The sequence below is a fragment of the Scatophagus argus genome, chromosome 24, assembly GCF_020382885.2.
Source record: "Scatophagus argus isolate fScaArg1 chromosome 24, fScaArg1.pri, whole genome shotgun sequence".
Taxonomy (NCBI): Eukaryota; Metazoa; Chordata; class Actinopteri; family Scatophagidae; genus Scatophagus; species Scatophagus argus.
The window spans coordinates 5687599-5711117 of NC_058516.1; the positions used below are offsets into that span (position 1 = coordinate 5687599).

Consider the following 23519-nt stretch of genomic DNA (forward strand, 5'->3'; position numbering starts at 1 on the left):
ATGCAGCCGAGTAGGAGGCTGTGGACTTTAAGGACTCCACCCTTGAGGGGGCTTGCTTGCTGTGAAGCAAATCAAATACACCCTCACAGAACTGGTGTATGATGTGTGTGTGTGTCAAGGTGGATGTTGACGAAATGATCTCCAGAAGCAGACAGGTGATCGTGCACGAAAAGCAGTTGGTCGGCCATATGTTGTCGCACTGTGCCCTGAATGTGTATGAGAGCGTGTTTGTATGCCTGAGACACAGTGTGGGTGTGTTTGTTAAGTGTGTGAAGGCTATAGCCTGAGTGGGTGTATTGTATGTTTGCACAGCAGCTAATGCAGTGAGACATTATGTGGTCAGAAGTATGCGCACACCCCTGTAAACACTGTAAACTTTTGGTTTGGGGCTTTTTTTTCATGGACTCCTTATTCCAACGAGTCATACAATTACATTTTAGACAACAGTATGTTCTCAACTAGTCTGATAGTTTTGTGTAAAGCAGTACATAATATAGTTGTCATTTTACAAGCGGAGAAAGAAGTAAAAAAAAAAAAAAAAATGAATATGAATATGATTTTCAGATTAATCCACAAAGAAAGCAATCGTTGGTAGCAGCCACAATTTGGAAAACAATGCCATACTTTGTGTATAAATGTATAATTTTTAAAGTAACTAGTAAACATAGCTGTTATACAAATGTTGTGTGGAGTAGAAGTATAAAGTAGCATAAACTGAAGCGACTCAAGTAAATGAAGAATGTAGGCTGTTTTGGAGCTATACGAGGGTCATCAACATCAACAACATCTGTGTGTCAACAGGCTTTAGGCTACATACTGTATGTCTGTGTGTGTCAGACTATATATATATATATATATATATGAATATCCCGTATATGTGCATACTACGTACACTGAAAGATGTTGATGTGTTGTCTGTGTGTGTGTGTGTGTGTGTGTGTGTGTGTGTGAGTGGTCAGCTGGCACTCACAGGGTCTCGGTCATCTGGTCAGGTCCAGCTTTCTCTCTGTTTGTGGAGAGGAGAATCTGTCACTTCTCTTTGCCTCCCTCATTTCCTCGCCTCTCCTTGTCTAAGCTAAATTTCTCACTTGCAGTTAATTCCACGTCAAACGAAGAGTTATGTGAAAACTCAACCAAGCATGTAGTGCCAGTTACATGCAGTGTCCTTCACTCAGTCATTAACTGTTAACTCAGAAATGTCAAACTGCTAGTTGCTGATTGTCGAGCCGGTACACTAGCTGTAGAAGAAGCAGGAAGTGAGCTTGACCAGTTACACTGAAGGTTTTTGTGGCCAGTGAGTTAGTAATGTGAGGTGGACTGAGCCTATGCAAGCTGGTGAACTACTGCTGCTGCTGAGCAAATGGCTATCACACTACCAAGCAGGGGACATGCTTGTGCTTTTCTTTTTTCTCACACATTCACTTCCCCCTGACAATATCTTTGCGATAAAGAGTTATTAAAGGCTAGCCAACTTGCTACCTGTCAACTGGCAAAATAGCAATATGAAATTTCATAGTTGGCTGCCTGAGCTGTGACCGAGCCTTTATGGTAAATGCTAATAGTTAGCATAATATAAGATTGCTTTCATTGTTGTGTGGCCTGGCTTAAGTTAAACTCTCAGTAAAACAAGAACAAATACATGCAGAGAACATATGCCATAGAACTTTCTTTTATTATCTAGTTTGACAGCCACCCCTTAAAAATAAATTCTTGCTTTTTATCAACATCACTGTTGCACTAGTGGGATTTTCCAGTGTCAGATATTGCCAAACGGTTGACATTTTTGTAGCTCCGGCTGAACGGATATCACTTCTCCTCAGTACTTCATCTCTGCTCTAAAACAGCAGTTCCCAGTGGTGGAACAGCAAAACTTTCTCTTTTGGAGTGCCAAAGAAGAACTGACCCCCAGGAAAAGAAAACAACCATTTTATCCATGTGAAACTACTTTAAAGTTGACTTTTTTGGCAGTTTCGACCCGGTGTATTTCCACTGTCACTGAACAGATATGTAAATGACAAATCAGAATCAATAGAACAGAATACTTTATTGATCCCTGGGGGAAACTGGGTAATTGGGTGTAATGTAAAATCAATAAAATATCCATAAAATGTACTTTGAATCTCCTAATTGTACGTGTAGCCAAATGATTCCACATTGGTCCAGAGATAAAACGTTTGTCTAATTATCACCCATGTTAAGCTCAGTGAAATTTCTTTGCTGTACCAAATCCCCAACAGTTATACGATTGTTTGTGCACCCTGCAGTGCTGAGGCAGAAGCTGTAAGACTGTGCTTACGACTGTGCTAACACACCCCACCTCCAAAACTTCTGCTATCTGCTGATGAGTAGTAAACAGTCTCCCAGCATCTACCAGAGCACTGCAGCACAAACAGGGACTCAGCTGCTCAACAAGCGCGTTTTGAGACATAATAAAGTAAATAATGTCGACTTTTTTGCCCAACACATTTTATGCGTCTTGTAAAGACGATCTTGTTATCGTCAGCAGTCGGGAAAAGGCCGAGACTGAACTTCGGGGACTGATTTTCAATTAACCCATGTGGGTAACTGAGCATCATAGTTTCATCTGAGTTGCAGAAATTCAGGCTATTAACTGTGACAATGACCTCAGCAGCTCTTTACATTGTGCTGATCATGTTAAAGGATTCAGTGATTACATGAATGCCAGTGGGACCAGGAGGAGCAAAACGCTAGATTCCTACAGGAGGCAAATGATAAAACACGATTTGTCAATGCTGTATAGCCACAGGAGACATTTTCCTGTTGGTCTCATCCTGGGTCCTTTCGGTGTACAGGTGCCCTGCTGACACACTGAGATTCATTAACTGTTCTGGGTCCCAAAGAAAAACTGTCTCAACCCGACACATCTCTCTAATGGTATCCTCTGGCGGAGTGTGCGGCCGGATAGATGGATGGATGAATAAAACGGGATAAAATGTCAGGAAATACATGACTATTAGACATTATTAGGTTACACAAAACACCAGGCAAGCCAGACAGCGCATCAGCAGTCATGTGCCACACTGTTAATCCAGCCCAAATGTCTGCCACCTATCACCACCCTGATGAAGGCGAGACAGTTGAAAATGTTTAAAGAATAAAATGTGGTGTACTGGAGAAGGAGTTCTGATCCTCACCCCTGCAGAGGGTCTAGCAGCCCTTGTCTGAACACGACCGATCTACAAGTACAGCATCTTGAACCCAGCAAATGTTTCATGTAGATCACTTGTGTTAACTGAACAGAGAAATCTTGCCTGCTGGTAGCAACATTAGTTCATCAAGGTGGCTGACGTACAAACGTTACCCTATTGCACTATTGCACAAGCATTTCTGCTCTTTCTATGCTTTACTGACTTTAGCAACAGTGCACAGCACACTTTGTTTGTTAAAACGTTATTACACTCATATTACAGTTTGTGTTCCTTCCATGACATTTAACCAGACCGGTTGAGTTGTGTCGAGGATCTTTCAGCCTTACTTGAAGTGACACTAACTCAGTGAGATTTAGAGTTTGTGTGTGGTCTTGTGTTATATAAACAGCAGAGAGCAGAAGTGCTGGGCCACAGCTCAGAGGTCAGTACTTACTTAATGTAGTAGGGCACGTTGTTTGGGGAGATGCCCTGTTCAAAGGGGCTCTCCACAGATCCTGCTGAGACAGAGAAACAAGGGTCACACAAACTGTCTGCAGGCCGTTTAACTTTCCACACACGATTTTTACTGCAGGATCGACATCCTGTAGCGCCGACCAAAGCGTGCAGGAAAAGTACATGCAGCAGTTAACCAAAACATCACGTGTAATGAAAAGTTTTCTTCAAAGTAATATATGTGATAATGAAAAACAGCAGAAAAACAAGAAATATTGCTAATTATCTCACTTATTATGCCCACAAGAGTTGGCACGCCAACCATTAAAGCAGGCTGTGCTTTCTGGGAATTGTCAGCACAGTTGGAATGCATCTCTGACCAATCAGATGGCTTGGCTGAAACTACCCGCTGTATAAGCGTTATTGCGCCCCACGGGTAAAATTTGCTGCAGTTAAAAACACAACGATGCATCATGGGACAACTGCCAGAGCACATGCCGAGTATATCTACACAGCAGTAAGATATGAAAAATGTGTACATTCTCACAGCTCTCACATTTTCATCATCATCATCACTGTCATCTTTATTATGACCCCATCACCATCTCTGTCTGTCCTGCTATGTCTATTATGGCTCCATTATCAAGCTGGATGGAGCATTTAAATGTGATGCTGTGGATGGTGTTTTGATTTTGCCTACAAGGGATATTTCAATCCATGCTTTTCTTGTCTTGACTGATAATATTCTCTTGCTGTTCTACCATCTTGCACGATGTATTACTGCCATTTAACCACTTCATTTGTATGAGATGTCAGCTCTGCTTTTCTTGTTTCTTTCTTTGCTCCTTTATTTTCCCCCTTAAAAGCCCCCCCGTGGTTCTTCAATTTTAATCACCGCCATGAGCAAATGCGTGATGTTGTGATCTTTTGTTATCTGTGGTCTTTTAATTACTCTGCAGATGAGCTGTAATTAAACTAAATAGAATTGATGAGGAAAAGCAGCTCGCAGTTTGATGAGTGGCTCCAGGTGGACATCCTTAAATGACAAAAAAATCATCCTTGTAGATTTACAAGCTTATACATCATTAATCAGCAACGTTTAATGTATTCTGAGTCATCGTCACATATGTGTTGAGAGAAAATAACTACCACATTAACTGCAACACAACGGTGTTGTGAAAAGTACTTAGATCCTTGACTTTAAAACAAAAATACTGTGACAATATGAAAATACTCCATTTCAAGTAAAAGTCCAGCATTCAAACCCTTATTTCCATACAAAGATGTTCAAATGTTTTCATTTTAAAAAAAATTTTTTTTCATGAGCTCAGAAAGACAACCCTGTTTTCAAAGGAGTATTTTCTCAATCCAAAAAGGAGCCCTTCACCCATGAGTTTAACAAAGTCAAAATTGTAGAAACGTGCTTTTCACTGGGGAGGAAGGGGGTGAAAAACTAATCTGCAAAGTAACTAGAAGCTAAAACCCACAGAAAAACGCAGTGGAGTAACAAGCACAGCATTTGTATCTGAGATGGAGTGGAGCAGAAGCATGAAGTAACATACAATGGAAACACGCAAGTAAAGTACCTCACATTTGTACTTAAGTATAGTAGTTGAGTAAATGAACTTTGAACATGTACATTATGTTTAGCTTTTACAATGGAAAAGGCTTTGAGGATGAGGATGTGTTTATCATATGTAACACTACACAGGATTACTGGAGTTTAAATTTAACCGAATCCAATAAAGAGAACAGAGCTGACATCAGCCTAAACTCTGCCATATTATCATCTTCAGTGTGTGTGTGTGTGTGTGTGTGTGTGTGCATTTTAGAGTAGATGTTGACATTGCGGAGCCTGGAGAGACCGTCCTATAAAGATCTCTTTCATCAGCGCAATAATCAGTGAGGGACTTTTATCTATTTGCTTTCATTGCTGTGATATGGATGAGAGGCTCGGTCTTACAGGGTTAAGTGCTGCGTCATATTGGAATTCAGCAATAAAACCAGAAAAACAAGTTGCATAAACAGATCAATACAGCATCTTAGGCTCGACAACCAGCCAAACAAGTGACAGTGTTTATATGCCCTCTTCCTCTCATCACTTATTCAGTGACCCATCAGCAGTGAGGCGCTGTGTCACCCTCTCTCCCTCTAACACGTCACTTATTGAGTGCCACTGAGTGAGATGCTGTCAGGAGGTGGGCGCCTCATTTTGTCTTATCTATGTCCCACACACACACACCATCTCATGAGTGTCTTGTCAACTGTCGACAGTCTGATGAATGCAGGTAGGAGTGCATGCATATTTGCACTCGGGTGTGTTTTACTCACCGTGCAGAAGGTCTCTGTGAGCGTCCGTCAGCTGCTTCAGGTGTTCTGTGACGGAGATCTGACGGAGAAAGAAAGACATGTGAGACGGACAGACAGACGCTTGCTTCATGATGTGATGATGGGAATGTACTGGGTGGTAATTTTTTGTGTGATTCGCTGTGGACTATGAAATAACTGACACAAATATAGAGTATTGAGTAGAAACACAAGGATGGGCGATGGGAGGGAGAGGGAAGGGAGAGCAGGAGACACAGAGACAAGCATGGAAAAGATAATTGAATTTGTAGTGGAGGAATTAGAGAGAATGCAGTCTCCTGTGAGTTTCCTTCAGCTCTGAATGAGCTGTCTATCTAGATGGAGTTGAGATAATTGCCAAATCAGCAAGGCTCTGTAGGTACACACTGAGAGGCGGGGCCAAGTCCACCAGGAGACACACACACACACACACACACTTACATTTGTCTCCTGGCTCACAGATCCAGATGTATACACCTGTTTTGTGGCCTGATTTTGTTGGGACTGATTTTAAAGCATTATATACTTCATGTAAGCGTTACTACATCACACGCATTGACATCTTATGAATTTCATGTTTTGAGTTCTTAACGTTCTTCAAGTTACAATACAAAAGACAGACACAAACAAACAGGTAAAGCTGAAAGTAAGACTGCTCTGGGGGTTTATTATCTTGTTGTCTCCAACAGCAAGTTGACACCATTTGGCAACCGAGACAAAGCTAAGACAACTTTTTAAATGTATAAAACTCAGGAAGTTGAGCGGGTCACCCACTGATTGTAAGCTTCCAAAACCTCCTGTCCACACGTCTAAGTGTCTTTGAGCAAGACACTGAACCCCAATTGTTCTTGATTGTTAAGCCAGCGCCTTGCATGGTAAGTTACTGCCACTGACGTGTGAATGGGTGACAGCCCAAGGTGCTGCACTGTGGTGTTTAAGGCATCAGTAAGACAGTTGACAGTTTGAGCAATGGTTTAACACTCCCATGAATGTGATTGGCCAAAGCAGCACTTTGGATAAAAGTACATCATTTAGTTTCATTAAGGTCTGTTTCCATCAGGTGGGGTAACTTTACCCCTTAACAACCACAAGAAATCAATCTCGACATCCATCCACAACATTTGATGGGAATCCTGTCACTCGTTTGAGCCAATGTGAGCTATAAATCATGCATCCAACAAATGCTCACACACTCAGAGGGTGTCATATAAAGGTCAGAATACAAATCATCTCTCCTGTCACCATTTATCACACTATCTGTGCAGAAACTATAAAATTTTGCAGCCCAAGTGACGATGAATACTATATGGCAATATTGAAGAAACGTCAAAATCTGCTGCTTCTATTAAACCTTTGTAATCCTGTGTATAATTCCCATAAAAAGCCAGCTGATACTTGCACAAATGATTTTAGCCGGGTGCCGACACTTGCCAGATAGATGCACCCTGAAAGTTCCCGTAGGAGCTGCTGTGCGTCTATAATCACTGATGCTTCCTGACACAATGTTCAATGATCTAATGTTCCCAGGCAACACATGCAGCTCCGACCGGCATGCAGAGCTTTGGCAGACGCTGATTAGACACACATTTTTTGTTCCAGGAAGTAAAAAAAGTGAATCATTGGAAGCTCAGTGGCGTCTCAACTTTCTCTGATAGAAGTCTTGAAGCTGAGGGACTGAGATGGGTTATTATCCAGTCTGGGTGGACAGATTGGCTGATTAACCACCCAGACTTTCATCCACAACCCGAATGAGAAGGCCACTGATGACACATTGTCAGGGGAGTGTGTGTGTGCGTATGTATGCGTCATGGTACGTGATGAAGAACAGACGAAGATGAAGATGTGGCAATGATGACCAGTTCTTTTATCTATTTTTTTGGTTTTCATGTGACATGAAACAAAAAGATGAAATTACCTTGGTGTTCACCTCACCCAATCCATTTCTGCCTGAGCTGCGTTTCCCCGTATCCACAGTAACCTAATCAGAATTGTACAAGAGGAGCGGGATAGCTGAAGAGGAATTTGTCGCAATTACTCAGAGTACACTGTGCCTCCCCGCTGACCAATCAGCTTTGACCTTTTAAGCACGCAAAGAACACCATGAACTAACCGAGGTGGCCTGAATGTGCAGGTACCACACACACACACACAACAAATATACAAGCAGTCACCTAAAAATTAAGCCAAATTAACTAAAGTAGAAAATATGAAAGCACAAACACACATTAAACACACACACTCACATTAGCAGGCAGTGCTTACACACACACACACACACACACACACACACACACACACAGATTTCTATCCACCACCCTGCCATTAAAACTGATGCCAAAATTCCTGGGCAAACATTCTGCTCCCAATGAACCACCTGCAGTAGAAACTGACTTGTCAAAAACTGGCAGTTAACTCTTCTTTTCTGGCCAAATGAAATACTAAATTCCCTTCTTAACATTTTATATAAGCTCATGCAAATCAGAAAAAAAACAAAAAAAAAACAAACAAAACGCAGTCTTTGGTATGCTGCTATCAGTGAAGGGTCCCGACTCACAAACTTAAGAGCATCACAGTCCAAGTCAGTCAAAGTAGATCTATTTTCTCTGAACTGTGCTGTTGTAAGGATAATTTAAAAGAAGGGACAACGTGGTAGACGTATGTCAAATCCTCAACTCAGATTGGCTGTTGCTGCTCTGATCATTTGTGTGATCAACCACATGCTCTCAAATGTTACCTTTTTCTGGTTGCGCTCGATCAGAACAACCTTGCATGACGTGTGTGTGGTTTAAATAACTTGACACATCTTCTGGAAGGCTCTCATACTGTCTCAGTTATCTCTTTATAGCATCTTTAAGTGCAATTTCTGTAAGTTTGACAAACATAGGCCTGTTTAGTTTTTTATTCAACCATAAACCACATCTTTCCTTCTTCATCTGTCTATTTACATCAACTACACTGATGTTCTCACCTTCACTACAACTAAAAGGAGTGTGTGAGTGTGTGTGTATGTCTAAGCATCTGGTCAGGTGCTAACTTCAGAGAGACTGGCCGTCTGGTCCCGTCACCGTGGTGCCCATCTCCGCCCGGGACTCCTCGGCATTAGTTGCATCTCTCTGGCAGCTGATTGGCTCTATCTGTCACCCCCGGTAACAATCACTGTCTGACTTCCAGCATGGCTGCCACTGGGTTTATTGAGACTGATTGAGGCAACTGCTGCGCTGCCTCTGATCACCAGCACATGGTGTGTGTGTGTGTGTGTGTATGGGTGTGTGCTTGTTTTTATTACAGTTCTCCCATCAAATAACACACTCATAATCTCAAAGGCGTAGGCACGCACACACACACACACACACATACAAGACACAGTGTATGTTAACCTGAAAAGATTATGTTTGACACGTTGGTTGTAAGGCATCATTATCAACACATGAAAACTCTAGTTAAAAACCCAAGCAGCTGTCCCATCTGAACCCTGCTTAAAAACATATAATAATATTTACAGCATCATTCAAACTTCATACATGTTGAACAGTATAAGACAGTGGAGACAATGCTGTGACAGATTACAGTGTAAGATTTCCAACGTTTCCTCACCTGAATACATGCGTGTGTGTGTGCGTGCATGAGTGTGTACCTGGAGCAGCCTCCAGCGCGTGTTGAGATCATCAATGCGTTCCAGGTTGGTAGGTGACAGCTGGATGTCATGTGGACCAAAAGTGGACGCCAACTGGTTCATGTGTGTTACATCATCCTTAATTGGAGCAATCTCCTCCTGGAACTCCTGCCACACACACACACACACACACACACACACGCAGAGGTTGTTTGTTGTGTTGTTTACAGTGGAGAGAGGACAGATGGGAAACACAGACAGGTTGTTAGTAGTTCGGTTCAGTCTCGTTTCTCATCGACACTGTTCTAACACTGAGAAATAGGTGCATCCATCATGTAAAGCCCACTTTTCTGCTTATTTACTGTTTACTGATGTATGGAAAACACTGACAGCCTTACAGTAAGTAGGATAAATGTAACATGAGGGGCCTTCAGCATGGCTACCGGGGTAACATTAACAGCTGATAGATGCTGGGCTAACAAGGTGGGCTAGCTCTTCTATATCTGCCACTCCAGCTGTGGTGCATGCAGATGAAGTCCTCCTTCATCTGCATGCACCACAACTGAAGTGTACAGTCTATGACTGCTACTACATATGGATTTAAACGGGCTGAGGGAGCTTTATAACATCAATGAATCAATATCAAATTATTTTTTTGATCTTGGCACCTCTATACAAATGAGACTGCTATTGAGAAGACTAGTAGCATGTATTCAGATTGACACCTGCTAGCTTCCGTGATGACACAAAGAAGCTTTCTTTATGATACAAACAGGCTCATCGGCACTGTAATGAGCTTTAGCCAATTTAAAACAATTCACTACAGTACAAATAATTACTGATGACTACCACAATCGTGTTTCTCTGTATTGATTGAGAAGTTTCAACGTATACTCCTGGGTTCTTCAAAGTGATTTGTACATCGTGAACTGTGGCATTCCGCCATAAATTCAGTACGAGACGATACATATATACATATATATATATATATATATATATATATATATATGTATATATATGTATATATATATATATATATATATATATATATATATATATATATATATATATATATATTTATAATGGTAGCCTTTTCCTCCTGCTTTCAGTCTTTATGTTAAGCTGTTGGCTATAACATATGAACAGAGAAGAGTGGTTTTCGTTTTTCATCGAACATGTATACAGATTTCCAAAATGGTTTACCATCCCAGCAGTCTTCTCAACCACGATCTCACTTGCTTAGAGTAAATATATCAACAATGTTAAAGTAATATGTTGCTTAATCTGACCTTGACTTTGTCGATGGTCTCTGGCAGGGAGTCGATCAGCAGGTCACCGACAGGTTCCCACGCCTCCTTCACCATCTCGGCCTGCCTGAGCTGTCCGTCCAGCAGGTCCTCCGCCTCCTGGAGCTCCATAAGCCGCTCCAGAGCCAGCTCCAGCCTCCTCTGCCAGTCGGCTGAGTCGCCGTTGAGTTGGTCCCACCTGGTTATCACGTCATCTGCTTCTTTGCGCAGGACTCGCCCCACATTCTGGGCTCGTTCCTCCGGGCTGATATCTGAGGGTTATAGAAAGAAAAAAACAGAACAGCTGGTGACAATAAAAGCAGCAAATATGACCGCATCCTCACAGGCTGTTCAATCTGGAAATGTAAATACCCTCATTTCTCTACCTATCATCTCAAAACAAAAGCACACTTGTGATTTATAGCAAATCATAGCACCATTTTTGCAACTATAGGCCTTAATTGTCTGATAATTGGTTTAGGCAATAAAAGACAACGTGTCTCCACCAGCTGATCAAGATTATCTCCTATTATCCTCTTTATACTGTGTTGGGAACTGTTAAATTATCCCTTTAACATTAATTCTGCCTAAAGTCTTTATGGAAACTCTAGTAAGAAGAAAATGTATACTGCTAAATGAATCTCATCACACACATTTCTGCTGTGTGCATGCTTGGAAAACTTTCACCAGCATTTTGGAGCCCCTGCAGCATCTTTCAATCTCTTATAGTATCTTGTGTTTGGTTTCAAGTCCTGCAGTGATTGTGTCCTGAATGCCTTCGCCTGCGCACAGCTCTACCTCTGTTCAGCTGCAATTTAAGACATGGCCATTGGAGTTTAAAAGCATGTTGCCACTTTTAAAGCACAGAAAAGCTCAAGCAGCACCTGTGACAATGAAGACAGGCTCCCCAGAGGCTGCTTCACTTATATGTCAAATCACTCAGGATGTTTGTGAATTCTCTTTTAGGAAAGCCAGCTAAAGTCAATCCATACAAAATGTCATACACTCAAAAGCAGTGGGTCTATTCTGCTTTTAAGACATCCCCAACCGCTGCCTATTTGAAGGCCTATTTAAAGGTCTAATCGCAAAGAAAGAGAAGAAAGAGAAAGAAAGCACTTACTTCCTTTCTCAGAGGAGGTAAGTGGACGATGCTCTGGCAGAAAATGTTAATTAATGAACTGTTTTCTGTATTGACATTCCAGCTTCTACATTTAAATGGCAGGTACAAGGTGTGCTCAAATACAAAATTATCTTTGTTATAAGTACAAGCTACAAAAGAGCTTATTCTGCTTACAGCACTTATGTTCTTTTTATCCATCCAACGTGAAAAACATCAAAGCGAGCGTGAAGTGCTGAGGAGAGACAGTCTTAACTCTTGTAAGAGAAATGGAGAGGACCCAAAATGAGGAATTGTGTGAAATTAACATTTTGGAAACGTGTGTGTTACCTCTGTGCTCAGGTGATGGTGTGTCTCGAGGCAGCTCAGACAGGAAGATTCCCACATCGTCCAGAGCCTTGGTCACAACCGGCTCCTTAGCTCTCAAGTCCCTCCTGAAGCCCTGTGGCAACATCAGCATCTTGTTTTAAAGACACCCTTTTCAGATTACAGCAAAATATTTTTCATCTTTTACACGTTACATATTTTCTTACTAATTCTAAATACAAATCATTATGTACGTTTATATACTTTATCTTTTATATATGAAACTGAATACTGATACTGCACATAATCAGCATACAGTCATTTAAACAAAAAACGTTTTTGTCATTCTGTCCTTGTAACAGTTTATGACAAAGAGCTTTATATAATACAATATACAATAATAATGCACAGCTTCACAGATTCCTTTATCAAGCTCAAGATACAGACCTTGGAGTCAATGATTTCAGTCATTCATGGAAAGTTACGCATTTTGTGTGTTCTTTGTTCTTTCATTCAGTTGTTTGGTTGGTGAAGTCTGTCACTAACAAGTCATGTTAGTCATAAAACAGCCTCAGTAGTGCAATTGTACCTTCCAAGATGCAATAAATCAAATGCTTTGCATATTTCTAATAAAATCCATGTTGAAAAGTATGTTGTCATTAATGCACCAGCACTGTTAGATTGAAGTGTGAGTGAATCTGAGTGGCCCTCATACATTCACTCTGAAATGCTTTGACTAAAAGCCTTTTTGCTAATGCATGTCTGCGAGAACTCACTATTTTACAGAATTATTGTAGTTTTAGACAGAAATGACCAAATCAGCAGAGCCAATCATCTCACTCTTTTGCATAAAATGATGCATAAAATGGGTTTTTCATTTAACCTATAGGAGTATTTCCATTCATTTGGAGCCTTTGATTTGCATAATGATATTCGGAGGGAAATGAAGTCTGTCTCAAACATAAATGGCTGCTTCTGCAATGAAACCACAGAACTTTTTATGATGAAATTATCAAACAGGCTTGTTTTATTGGTTGCTTATTGCACGGGTGTTGAGCTGAGGGTTTGTGAAGTTTATTGTGACTTTGACTTCAGTTTATTTAATTCTTTTCAAAAATCAGTAGAGAAAAGAAAAAGTGAGTGTGCCATTTTACTTGCTGCAGGCAACTGAAGAATCCCTCTTCTTGTGCCCTAAATAAAAGCTACTTTTAGCCTTTAGAAGATGCAGCGGAAAGCTGAAATAAAATATAAATCCTGACTGAGAAAAAAATGAAATCTCTCCCTCCAACAGAAACAAAAACTTGCACAGTCCCTCACAGAAACATGCATGTCTTGCATTCTCAGGCAGACTTAACAAACAACACTGCAGAGACAAGCAGTGTGTCTGTCCCACCCAGAGTGTGTTTCCTCCTACCCGGTGTGTTTCCAGCTGTGTCTGCACGGTGGGGACGTCGCCCCCTACAGGCGGCTCCTGCTCCAGCTGTTGACTTTTCAGCCTCAGCCAGTTCAGCAGCTCCTGCAGCGACATGTGGAGCCTCTTCCACGGGGCCATCTCGGAGTCCAAGTGGGCCCTTTAAACACAAGTACAGGCATTTTTGTTTCTTTTGCTTTATGCAAACTTCAAACCAAATGCAACTGCTTTATTTTGCAGGAACCCCAGCCTTCTCTCACCTCATGCTGAGGGTTTTGTTGCGTAGGTCATCCCAACGCTGGCTCATGTTGCCCAGACGTCTCTGAAGCAGAGCGGCGTCCTCCGAGTCCCCCAGCGAAGTCACAATCCTCTTCCCATTCTCATCCAGGCAGTGATACAGCTCTGTGTGGCTGTCAATCTCTGCGTGGAGGTCCTGGTAACACATACACACACATGCACACAGCAACATTCAGTGGAAAAAGCCAGAGCAGTAAATTCTGTTGGAGCACACACTTCATTTTCTTGGTAATAGCAGCCATCTTTCAGGAATTCACGTTTTTCACTGCTTGAGTGCTCAGTAATGGGATCAGGATCTGAGAGAGTGATTTACTCTCTAAAAGCAGCAACCACCAGGATTGAGCCATAATGCAAGGCTTAATGCATTGTCGACGGAACCTTTTGTAGCACTGAAATGTCAAGATGTGCTATTCAGCCTGGAATTGGTTGGTAACTTTGGCAGCGGTAGCCCCACCTGTACAATCCATTACTGAAAATGTTCCTGATGCTACAAGGCAACCAAATACTTGGAAAGAAAAAAAACAATCTTCGTAAAGTGAAATAGTTGAGAGAGAGAAGACTTCCTGTTTGGCAAAGGTATATAAAAAAATACCAAAAGTTCAGGTCAGCAACAAGAAATTTGACATCAATCACTGCTGCATATGCAAGGAAATTAAATGCCAGTGAATTTAATATGACAGACCTTTACTGAGGAGTCCTGCCACTCCACAAAGTTACTTACTGACAGTAAAATACAAGTCTTACTTAGCTGAATCATTTGCCTCGTCTTAATAATTTATATCTGCATATAACATTCACCAAGGCATTTCGACTTCCTCACACTAACATTGACAGACCCATCCATCTTACAACACACTGCAAACGAAACGTGGTTTTAGAATCTGTGTTAATTACTCTTGCCATATCAAATTTGTAACTTAACCCTCATCCACGTTACCACGATGTCAGAGTACATTTCCTCTGTTCCTTTATACTGCATCTGCAAAGTGATCCAAATGTCCTCAAAGAGGAAACATCCTGTAGAAGTTAGACTGCCTGGAACTTTTAAGATAAATTAGATTACATGAAATTTTAATGATACCTGAAGGGGAAAATGGGTCATTACACCAAAGAACAGGACACAGACAGGAATAGAACAAACAGAAAGCATTGAAGACAGTCAAGGTGGAGTGCAGTATTAGACTGACTAATGTATTAAAAGTAGTCCTAGAAAGTTTCCTGCAGTTTTTCCTGTGATCTAAATGTTCTGTGATCCCTTTGAACACTTTGAGTCAATCCCAGCGCTGTACCTTTATAGGAACTTAAACTTTGATGTCTTCTTTTTAAACTGACGGTTTCACTGTTTATTCAAACCCTATCTTTTTTTTGTATCACATTTGGGTGAAAATACTTCAATGCTTGTCCTTCAGGTGACCTCAAAGTCCTTAGAAAAAGCAGAATCAGCTTTCTTTTAGACTTTTGGTTAAGATGAAAAGCATTTTTGCCCAATATGAGGCACATTTTGACACAGCAAAGCCTGAAAACAGTAAAATATTTGGTTGAACTTTTTAGTGTATAATACTAGCAGATCTACATCCCAATAAGAATTAAAGAAAATGTAAAACTCGTGAGTACAACATCTAATTTAGGTAAATGTTGAAACATTTTGTGTACTAGATTACACAACAAAAACAAAACACCTTCATGTAGGTTGACAATGCTTATTTGCCAAAGAACACTGCTTGTTTTTCTTTCCCAACCTGAACACGGTAGACCTTCCTGCGCAGCATCCTCAAAACTTTACTTTGGAATCCCAAAACTAGACGTCAAGATGAAGAAGCATCTTCTCTTTCTTCTATTCCCTCAAGATTAGCTCCCAATATGACTGAATGAGAATGCTCTCAGTTTAAATCTGTGTGTGTGTGTGTGTGTGTGTGTGTGACAAAGAGGGATTTGGAGATGAGGAGGAAGGGAGGGAGAGTCATAGGGAGATGGAGGGAGAGTTTGTTTCCCATGAAGAGGGAGGCAGAGTTGGAGAGTGTGAGTCAGAGTGAGTTTGAAAGACAGAGGGGGTGAGAGAGAGGGAGAGAAGAGGAGGAGGAGAGAGTCAGAGAGAACTTGAAAGGGTGTATAAAACGATGAGTGCGCTCATTTTCCAATTAAACCTTATCTGCGTGCCGTGCTGTAGCCTGCGAGTGTGTGCGTGCTCTCTGGATGCTACGCCGCGTTGCCGTCCGCCATTACAATTGGACACAGAAGACGATCACAGCTCTGCATACAGTGCTGCTGTTGTACTGAGTGTGTGTGTGTGTGTGTGAAACGGAAGTGCATGTATTTGCAACTGTGTGTATCTGAACATTCATTTCCAAATCTCTGCATGTACGTTCCCTTTACAGTATGTACTTTGTGTGTGTGTGTGTGTGTGTGTGTGTGGGTGCAGGGTGAGGGCCGAGGGTCAGAATATGTTCTCTCGCAGAACAGAGCCTTCCCTTCAACACCCACAGTGCAGCGAGGGGGTATTTGCAATTGTCTGCAAGGCATCGACTGTCCAATGAAATCGCTCTATGTTGCCCTGTCAGCATTCCTATCATACCAGCTGCAGCCCGGAGTCAAGGAAGGCTCTCACACTTTGGGTCATGTCTGATAGGTCTTATATGACAAAATGCTGCAGTCAATAATATTCTAATTTTCTTTATTTGTCTTGCTCCATAAAACAGCGCGGGCAGGGTTAAAACATCTTTTTCTGTTGTCTTTGTTCAACCTCTAGAAAATTCCTCTTCTTCTGCTTCAAATAAACCCTTATTCGTGCAGCGGCAACCTCAAAAGCTTTGCTCCATTAAATATCAGCATTACATCGGGAGTAAAAATTGTCATGGATGGACGGCAGTGGCTATAAAAGGTTGTAAAACCAGTCTTGGTTGTTGCAAAACTAAAACTGCCAGAATAATGGTCATCCACACACAAGCAGCCGGAAAACTGGGTTCATCAGATCAACAGAAAAAAGGAAGGAGCAGTTGTTCTTCAACAGAATTTAACCTTTGGGGAAAATTAAGTAAGAGCTCATCTCTCATGTTCTGCTTTTTATTCCTCTATGGGAAGATTTCCTGCTATTTCTTCACGCTGTAATCTTCTCCATCACGTCTGCTTTCCTACCTTGTCAAAAGCCCTACATTCACACCTCTGAAATCTACATATGTGATTTTTCTGTCCACATCAGCTGGTCAGTCCTTGAATTCTTTCTTTTAACTTTAAACTCTGTCACTGTTGCTTTGTTGTCACTTGCAATGAACCAACCCACAACACCACCATGAGCTCGTGGATTTCCAGGGAGGGAGTTTCCATCAAACATTGACGCAGTCAGTCAGTGTTGCTATACACTTTCAATTGATCTCTTCCTGTTGAAATCAGTCTAGACATGAGCTGGACATAGCTGGTCAGTGGATCAGTTTTAAATAGTGCAGAAAGAAAAGGTAGAAGAAGGAGCAGCCACAGACAGCGCTGCAGGTGAACCAACACACCTCCAGCACATCATTAGTGTAAACAATATGCACCTCACAGTGCCGCCCTGTGGGAAATCATTCCCACTGTGCACAGAGGAGGCTTGGGCAAACAAAGAGGCTTGGACCAAAAAGTTCAAGCCTATTCTCTATTCTCATTTTTTTCACTTAACAAATTTGCTTCGATTTTCTATGAAAAAATAAAGGTAAGACATAAATAACATGTATTATTCTTCTGAAACTGTAAGAATAAATATGAATGTTAAGTTCACTGGACTTTCAAATGACTCCATTTGGACTGAATAATTTACCCGATTCATCAATCTCCCGGAAAAAGTCAATAATTCCAAAAGAGAAATAAATTACCACCTTCTTACAATTGCATGCACTGAATTCACTCTACACTCGGTATGTGTTGATGATGTCTGTTTCAACTAAAGGAACAGAAGGCTTGCTTTTGTCCCCTCAATTTTACACCAAAACTCTTTTTACAAAGATTGAGCGCTACAATGAAAATACATGGTGTATAACACTTATTGTGTTAACCAGGTCGTTCAGTTCCAACCCACCTTCCACTGTGCAAGCAGGTTCCTGGCTGCTGGGTGCTCCTGCAGTCTCTCCTTGTTGGTGGCGTCTATTAAAACGTTGCACGTCGTCTCAGCCTCAGTTAGCCAGTTGAGGAACTTCTCCAGGTCGAGATAGAACTGCTGCAGCAGCTTCAGAGCTGCCTCCAGGGCCGCCTCCCTGTCTGAAACTCTGGAGACACACGTACACGACAAGACAGAAGTCACCAAAGAAAAGTGGCTGATAAAAGAGCAACACACACATACCTTAACGTTTAAAGGGTGTTTTTTTTTTTTTTTTAGTTTTCAGCCCCTGATTTTTTATTTAATAGACCTTTTTAACCAGGGACAACAGTCATTAATTTAAATTCTTTTACAGGCTATTCCAAGTGGTTGGAGAAGACAACATGAGGGACTTCTTTCCCATATCTGTTCATACAGAGAAACTCTGTAAATTAAATAACCAAAAAACACATTTTCCCGACAACAGTTCAGTTTTAAATGTCACAGAGACTAATGAAAGAGTCAGGAGCAAGTAACAACTTCACTCATCTAAATGGTTGTTTTTTTTTCTATCTAAAATGATATCCTAGTTTTGTCTACACTCAAACACAAGCTTGGTTTGAATAAGTTAAGACTGCAAAATATTAAAAGGCAGAATGTTACAAATTGCCTCCATAGATACTCAGAACAGCATCATCTGCACAACAATGAGTGCAAGTCTAATGCGCAGTTTAACTGGCCATGTAGAGTGAAAATAAAAGTGGGCCGAGCACAGGGCCACGAGGCACTCGATTAAACACAGTAAGGACGCTCTGAGCCCACTCAACCTGTGCTTTAGCAGGACATGAACAACAGTACGAAGTGCTTCTGTCTTGTTTCTTATTTCTTATTTCTTCAGGACTGAGCTTGTAGCCTCATGGTTGCCTTTATAAATTAGTCATTACCGCTTGGTGATATGTGTCCATGTGGCCACCATGTTGTCGTTGACCTGGGTGACCTTGTGCGTGTCGTCGTTGGCATACAGAGTCAACAGTTTGTCAGCAAGTACGTTGGTTTCATCCACCTGACCCTGCCACTGCTGCAGCTCCTTCAGAAAGAGCTGAAGAGGGAGGGAGAGTGTGATGGAAGAAAGAAGAAGAGAAGAACACTGACAAACTGAAACAACTGGATAATGTGATGATTCACTCTCACCATCTGAATGTCTTTGAGTCACAAGTGATATCATGTTTTGATACATGAAACGAATCTGAGAGTGCAAACATTTTGAGACACTCATGCATTAACAAAGTCGATGTCCACCCCAACCTTCAGTTCAGCATTTTGTTTCCTCAGTGCATCCACCGTGTATGTGATCTCCTGCCAGGAGTCCAGCCTCTCAGTGGCCCGCTTGATGTGTTGGTCCACTCCCTTCTTAGCATCCAGCCAATCAGTGGAGTCCTGCAGCATGTTGTGGAGCTGCTTCATCCTATCAGAGAGCTTGGTCTGAGAGTCTTCCCAGTGAGTCTGAAGCCTGTCGACTACAATGACATGAACATGTCAAACTTTTTTTTCTTTTGATTAGAGTAATAATGCCGGAAATCGTGCATTTCTAATCTACATTTGTGCTCTGTCGAGTATTTGTGTCAGCAGGACGGTGAATGTAGGATTGAGTAAAAATAAATTGCAGTGTTTGTGTTCACTGTAATGAAGGAACATGCCATCCAGTCCAACAGTGTTATTGATGTGTTTGTAATAGTTTTTGGACAACTATGGCACAGAGGAGTAAAATATATTAGGATTTAGAGGGAGAAAAATATTACAGGAAGGAAAGTAAATGAACAAAACCCCACGACAGGAAAATGATTTGAAGTGTAATGTGTGGGAAAAGCTAGCTTAAGTGTTTTGTCAGACACAGACAAAGGGAGAAAGACAAGTTGAGCTAAAACATTAAGGGAGGGAGAGAATTGAAGAGTGAAAACATCTTAAGATGTAACATTATGTTTTATATTTTCACATGACATGAGAACAGTAATTATGTGCGTGTGTGTGTGTGTGTATGTGACTTACTGCGCTCAGTGATTGCATTGCGTGTATCCTGGTTGCTAGTTTTATTCTTCAGGTTCTGGGCTGCTGTGACCTGTCTCTCCAGCAGGGGTCGCTTCTGTTCCAGCTCCTGTAGGGACACCTGAAAAACAAACAATAAATATTTGTAAATTATTGGTTCATTAACAAATTAATTAGTGCACTTTGGCAATAGAAAGGGCTGACAAATACATACCGCACAGATTAATCTCTTACTTATATAAAGTGCTTTTAATTGGAATATAACTCAGTGCACTTGAAATGCTGGCTTCCATGTATATTTATCAGGCTGCTTATGCTAATTCGGTGCACAGACATGACAAATCTGTTGGCTGGCTTTCAGTACACCGTTTTCCCAGGCCTGCTTTCATGTGGCTCACTGAACCACAACACTTCCCTCAATGTTTGCTGTAAATCTAGTTAACAGTGACGATGACCTTGAGCCTGCTGATGTTGTCATTTATGTCGTCCAGGTCCGCCACCACCACACGCTTGTTCTGCACCATGTTATCCAGCATGGTCAGCCAGTCCGTGAGCTCAGCCCAGGACTTGTTAAACTGAGCCAGTGCTGCAGATTCAGGCTGGGAGCTTCCTGTCAGACATTCATCTGGGACACACACACAAACACACACACAGTGAAAATAGTTTTCCACCCCCTGATGCACATACGTCCTTTGTTGTTTTTAGAAAGAAAAATCTGTCTGTGTTAGGGATTGTGACGATGCTATAATAATTAAAATAAACAGTTCAGAAACATACACACTTAATAGTCTAGTTTTTGCAGGCGGTTGTTAAAAATGATGGTCGTTGTAATTGTTACAACGTAAACCAACTGAAAATACCGTTTTTATCTTTATCAATTTTGTAATTCTAAATCTATAACCTTACATGTACTGCATTTAACCCTTGTCCTGAACTTAACCTAACCTCAGCTGCAACCCTAACTTGAATCTTAAATTCTCTCATGTCCATTATCCAACTGAGTATGAGCCAACATATCCATACCACCCAAAATATCACCATTTCCTGAACTCATCACACACACCCACTAAGGAAAATGAAGTCTTACTGGCTTTTTTGGCTACTAGCTGAGCAGCCATCCTCTCCTTATGTTGCCGCACCAGCTCCAGGATCACAGTCCAGTCTTCTCTCAGCTTGGCATATTTCACCTTACACCACACACAAACACACAAATTCAGAGTCAGTGTTGACAAATGCAATCAAAGGATTTTTCCCCATACAGCAACTTGAGATGGGGAAAGCTCAGTAGAAGTTTTCCAAGTCAAATATGCCTCAGCGTCTTTGATCTTCAAAAGCTGTAATGTTCTCTGACATACATTAATGAAGTACATAAAATGGATTTGATGAAATATTTCAAGCTGAACTAGTGGTGAGATGAAAGAGAAAAGTGTTATTTTTTTCCCCAGAAGAATACAGCTGCGGAGCATATTTAACACTGAAAATGTCTTTTTCGTCATCGCTCCTCTTAATCAAAAAGACAACACAGAAGAAAAACAAGGCAGAAGATGCTTCAACAACATGCAGTCGACAGCACATAAAAAAGTACATGACTGCCGTTTCATTCAGCAGATAAATGAGTGGCATGGTAATTGATTTCCTCACCTTGTTTGGTTGGCTGGGGGGACTGTCCTTGTATAGTTGATTGGCTCGCTCCAAAACAAACTCCACATCTGGCTGCTTGACTTGAACTTCCTCAATGAGCTGGAGAGACAAAACAAGAGCCAACAATAAGAATGTGACGTATAAACTTATCTATTCCAAACTATCAGTTTTCTTTTTGGAAGCATTTTGTAACTGGGCAGTACATGAGGGTTTATACAGGAGAACAGGAGCAAAACTACTGGTGGGTGTGCTTCCTACTCTGGGTGGCGGCTCCTCAGGGCTGTGCTCTAGCTTGGCTCTGGTGTTGGACGCCCAGGACGACAGGTCGTCCAGCTGACCCTGAAGGTTCTCCAGCTCCCGCAGCAGACCCTCAATCTCCAGCTGACGCTCAGGCAGAGCCTTGGACACCTAAACAAAAACAAGCTGTGATTTATTCTGTTACATAACGCTGTTAACAATCACAAGAGGGAGCCGAAGAAAAACAAAAGAAATATTTGTTGTACCGTGCACATTAAATATAAATTTCTTAAATATATTTTATTGATTCCATACAAACCTGAAACACAAGACAATAACAACGAGAACACCACATGTACTTTTCTGATTAAATTGGCACATATTAAGTACAATTACCCAGCTAGAAGAAACCAGACTACTTCTGCATGAATACACAGAAGCCCTCAGCACCAGGAGCTAAATCAGCAGCCATGAACGCTCATTACCTTTATCTGTGCAAAACATCTCGATGTTCATGGTATGATTTTCTAGCCTGGTGCAGCTTTGTTCTGATGAGGGAGGGTGAATGCCTGTTTACAAAAGGCTTGCGTGCTGTTAGCTGCAGTATACGCTGTGGTAGCTGCTGACCTGAGCCCAGCGAGTGTTGATGATCCTGATGTCTTTCTGTCTGTCAGCAGGAAGTGTTATCTGTTTTTGTCTAGAGTTCAGATCCTCCATTGCCGCCTTCTTGGCAGGAAGCTCCTCCACATGTGCCTGACACACACACACACACACACACATTACACACAGAGGCAATTTATACAGGCTGAATTTAATAAAAAATCACTGATGTAGGCAGCTCAATGTAGGACACAAGCTCTTTCAATTGAATTATGTAAACACACACAAACAAATGCACACACACACTGACGATGTATTTTCAAGGTTGAATTTCAGAATGAAACATTATAGCATCTCATTGGAAACCATGTTAGGCTCTCAATTAAATTAGACCCACCAACACACACACATGTAAGCACATGCATTTGTTTTTTTTCCAGAGTGTAATAATAGAGAACTCATTTACAGTGTGATGAGAGCAAAATTAAATCACACCGATCAACACACACCCACACAGGTACACAAACACACGGCTCAGAGGCTCATTTTCACTGCCTTGTTGTGCCTTAATGGTACCTGGACTTTGTCCAGAGTGTCTCTGATGTGTTGTGGTTCTGCAGGCTGAAGAGGGATGGTCAGGACGCCCTCAGCTTTGTCCAACCAGCCCAGCATCGAGCCCATGTCCTCCTGCAGACCTGCAGCCGCTGAACGCGCCTCTGCAGACCTGCAGAGGGTAGGGCAACAGCAAGGGAAAAAGAGGAAAAGAGGGTGAGACAGTTTGGGAGACAGACAGACAACAGGGCTGCAGTCGGTCTCACTTTCAGACCACGAGGAAAACAAAAACAAACTTTAATTCCACCTGGATTCTACTGTCACAGAAACCTCATCTTATCAACACTTGGCTGACTGCTCTGTGGCTGCAAAAAATAACATTAAAATATCAAGAGCTAGATGGCAAGGTTACACTCAAGGGTGTTC

The 23519-nt window shown here is 41.5% G+C and overlaps 1 protein-coding gene across 12 annotated transcripts in view; it reads right to left on the minus strand.

Annotated features, from left to right (window-relative positions):
• Nucleotides 1-23519, minus strand: part of dmd (dystrophin) — a 227969-nt gene that overhangs the window by 40391 nt on the left and 164059 nt on the right. For 7 of the 12 annotated variants that reach the window (XM_046382001.1, XM_046382004.1, XM_046381996.1 and 4 more), the window contains 18 exons: nt 23118-23265; nt 22569-22694; nt 21963-22112; nt 21705-21803; nt 21151-21250; nt 20519-20688; nt 20067-20184; nt 19326-19537; nt 18965-19119; nt 18024-18210; nt 13942-14114; nt 13685-13841; nt 12295-12406; nt 10851-11119; nt 9583-9729; nt 5934-5991; nt 3604-3667; nt 971-1006 (listed from right to left, as the gene is read on the minus strand). In XM_046382001.1, the coding sequence (XP_046237957.1) occupies nt 971-1006; nt 3604-3667; nt 5934-5991; nt 9583-9729; nt 10851-11119; nt 12295-12406; nt 13685-13841; nt 13942-14114; nt 18024-18210; nt 18965-19119; nt 19326-19537; nt 20067-20184; nt 20519-20688; nt 21151-21250; nt 21705-21803; nt 21963-22112; nt 22569-22694; nt 23118-23265 (2481 nt within the window). The remainder of the gene's footprint in view (nt 1-970; nt 1007-3603; nt 3668-5933; nt 5992-9582; nt 9730-10850; nt 11120-12294; nt 12407-13684; nt 13842-13941; nt 14115-18023; nt 18211-18964; nt 19120-19325; nt 19538-20066; nt 20185-20518; nt 20689-21150; nt 21251-21704; nt 21804-21962; nt 22113-22568; nt 22695-23117; nt 23266-23519) is intronic. The other 5 variants (XM_046382003.1, XM_046381999.1, XM_046381998.1 and 2 more) reach the window with 3 other exon arrangements.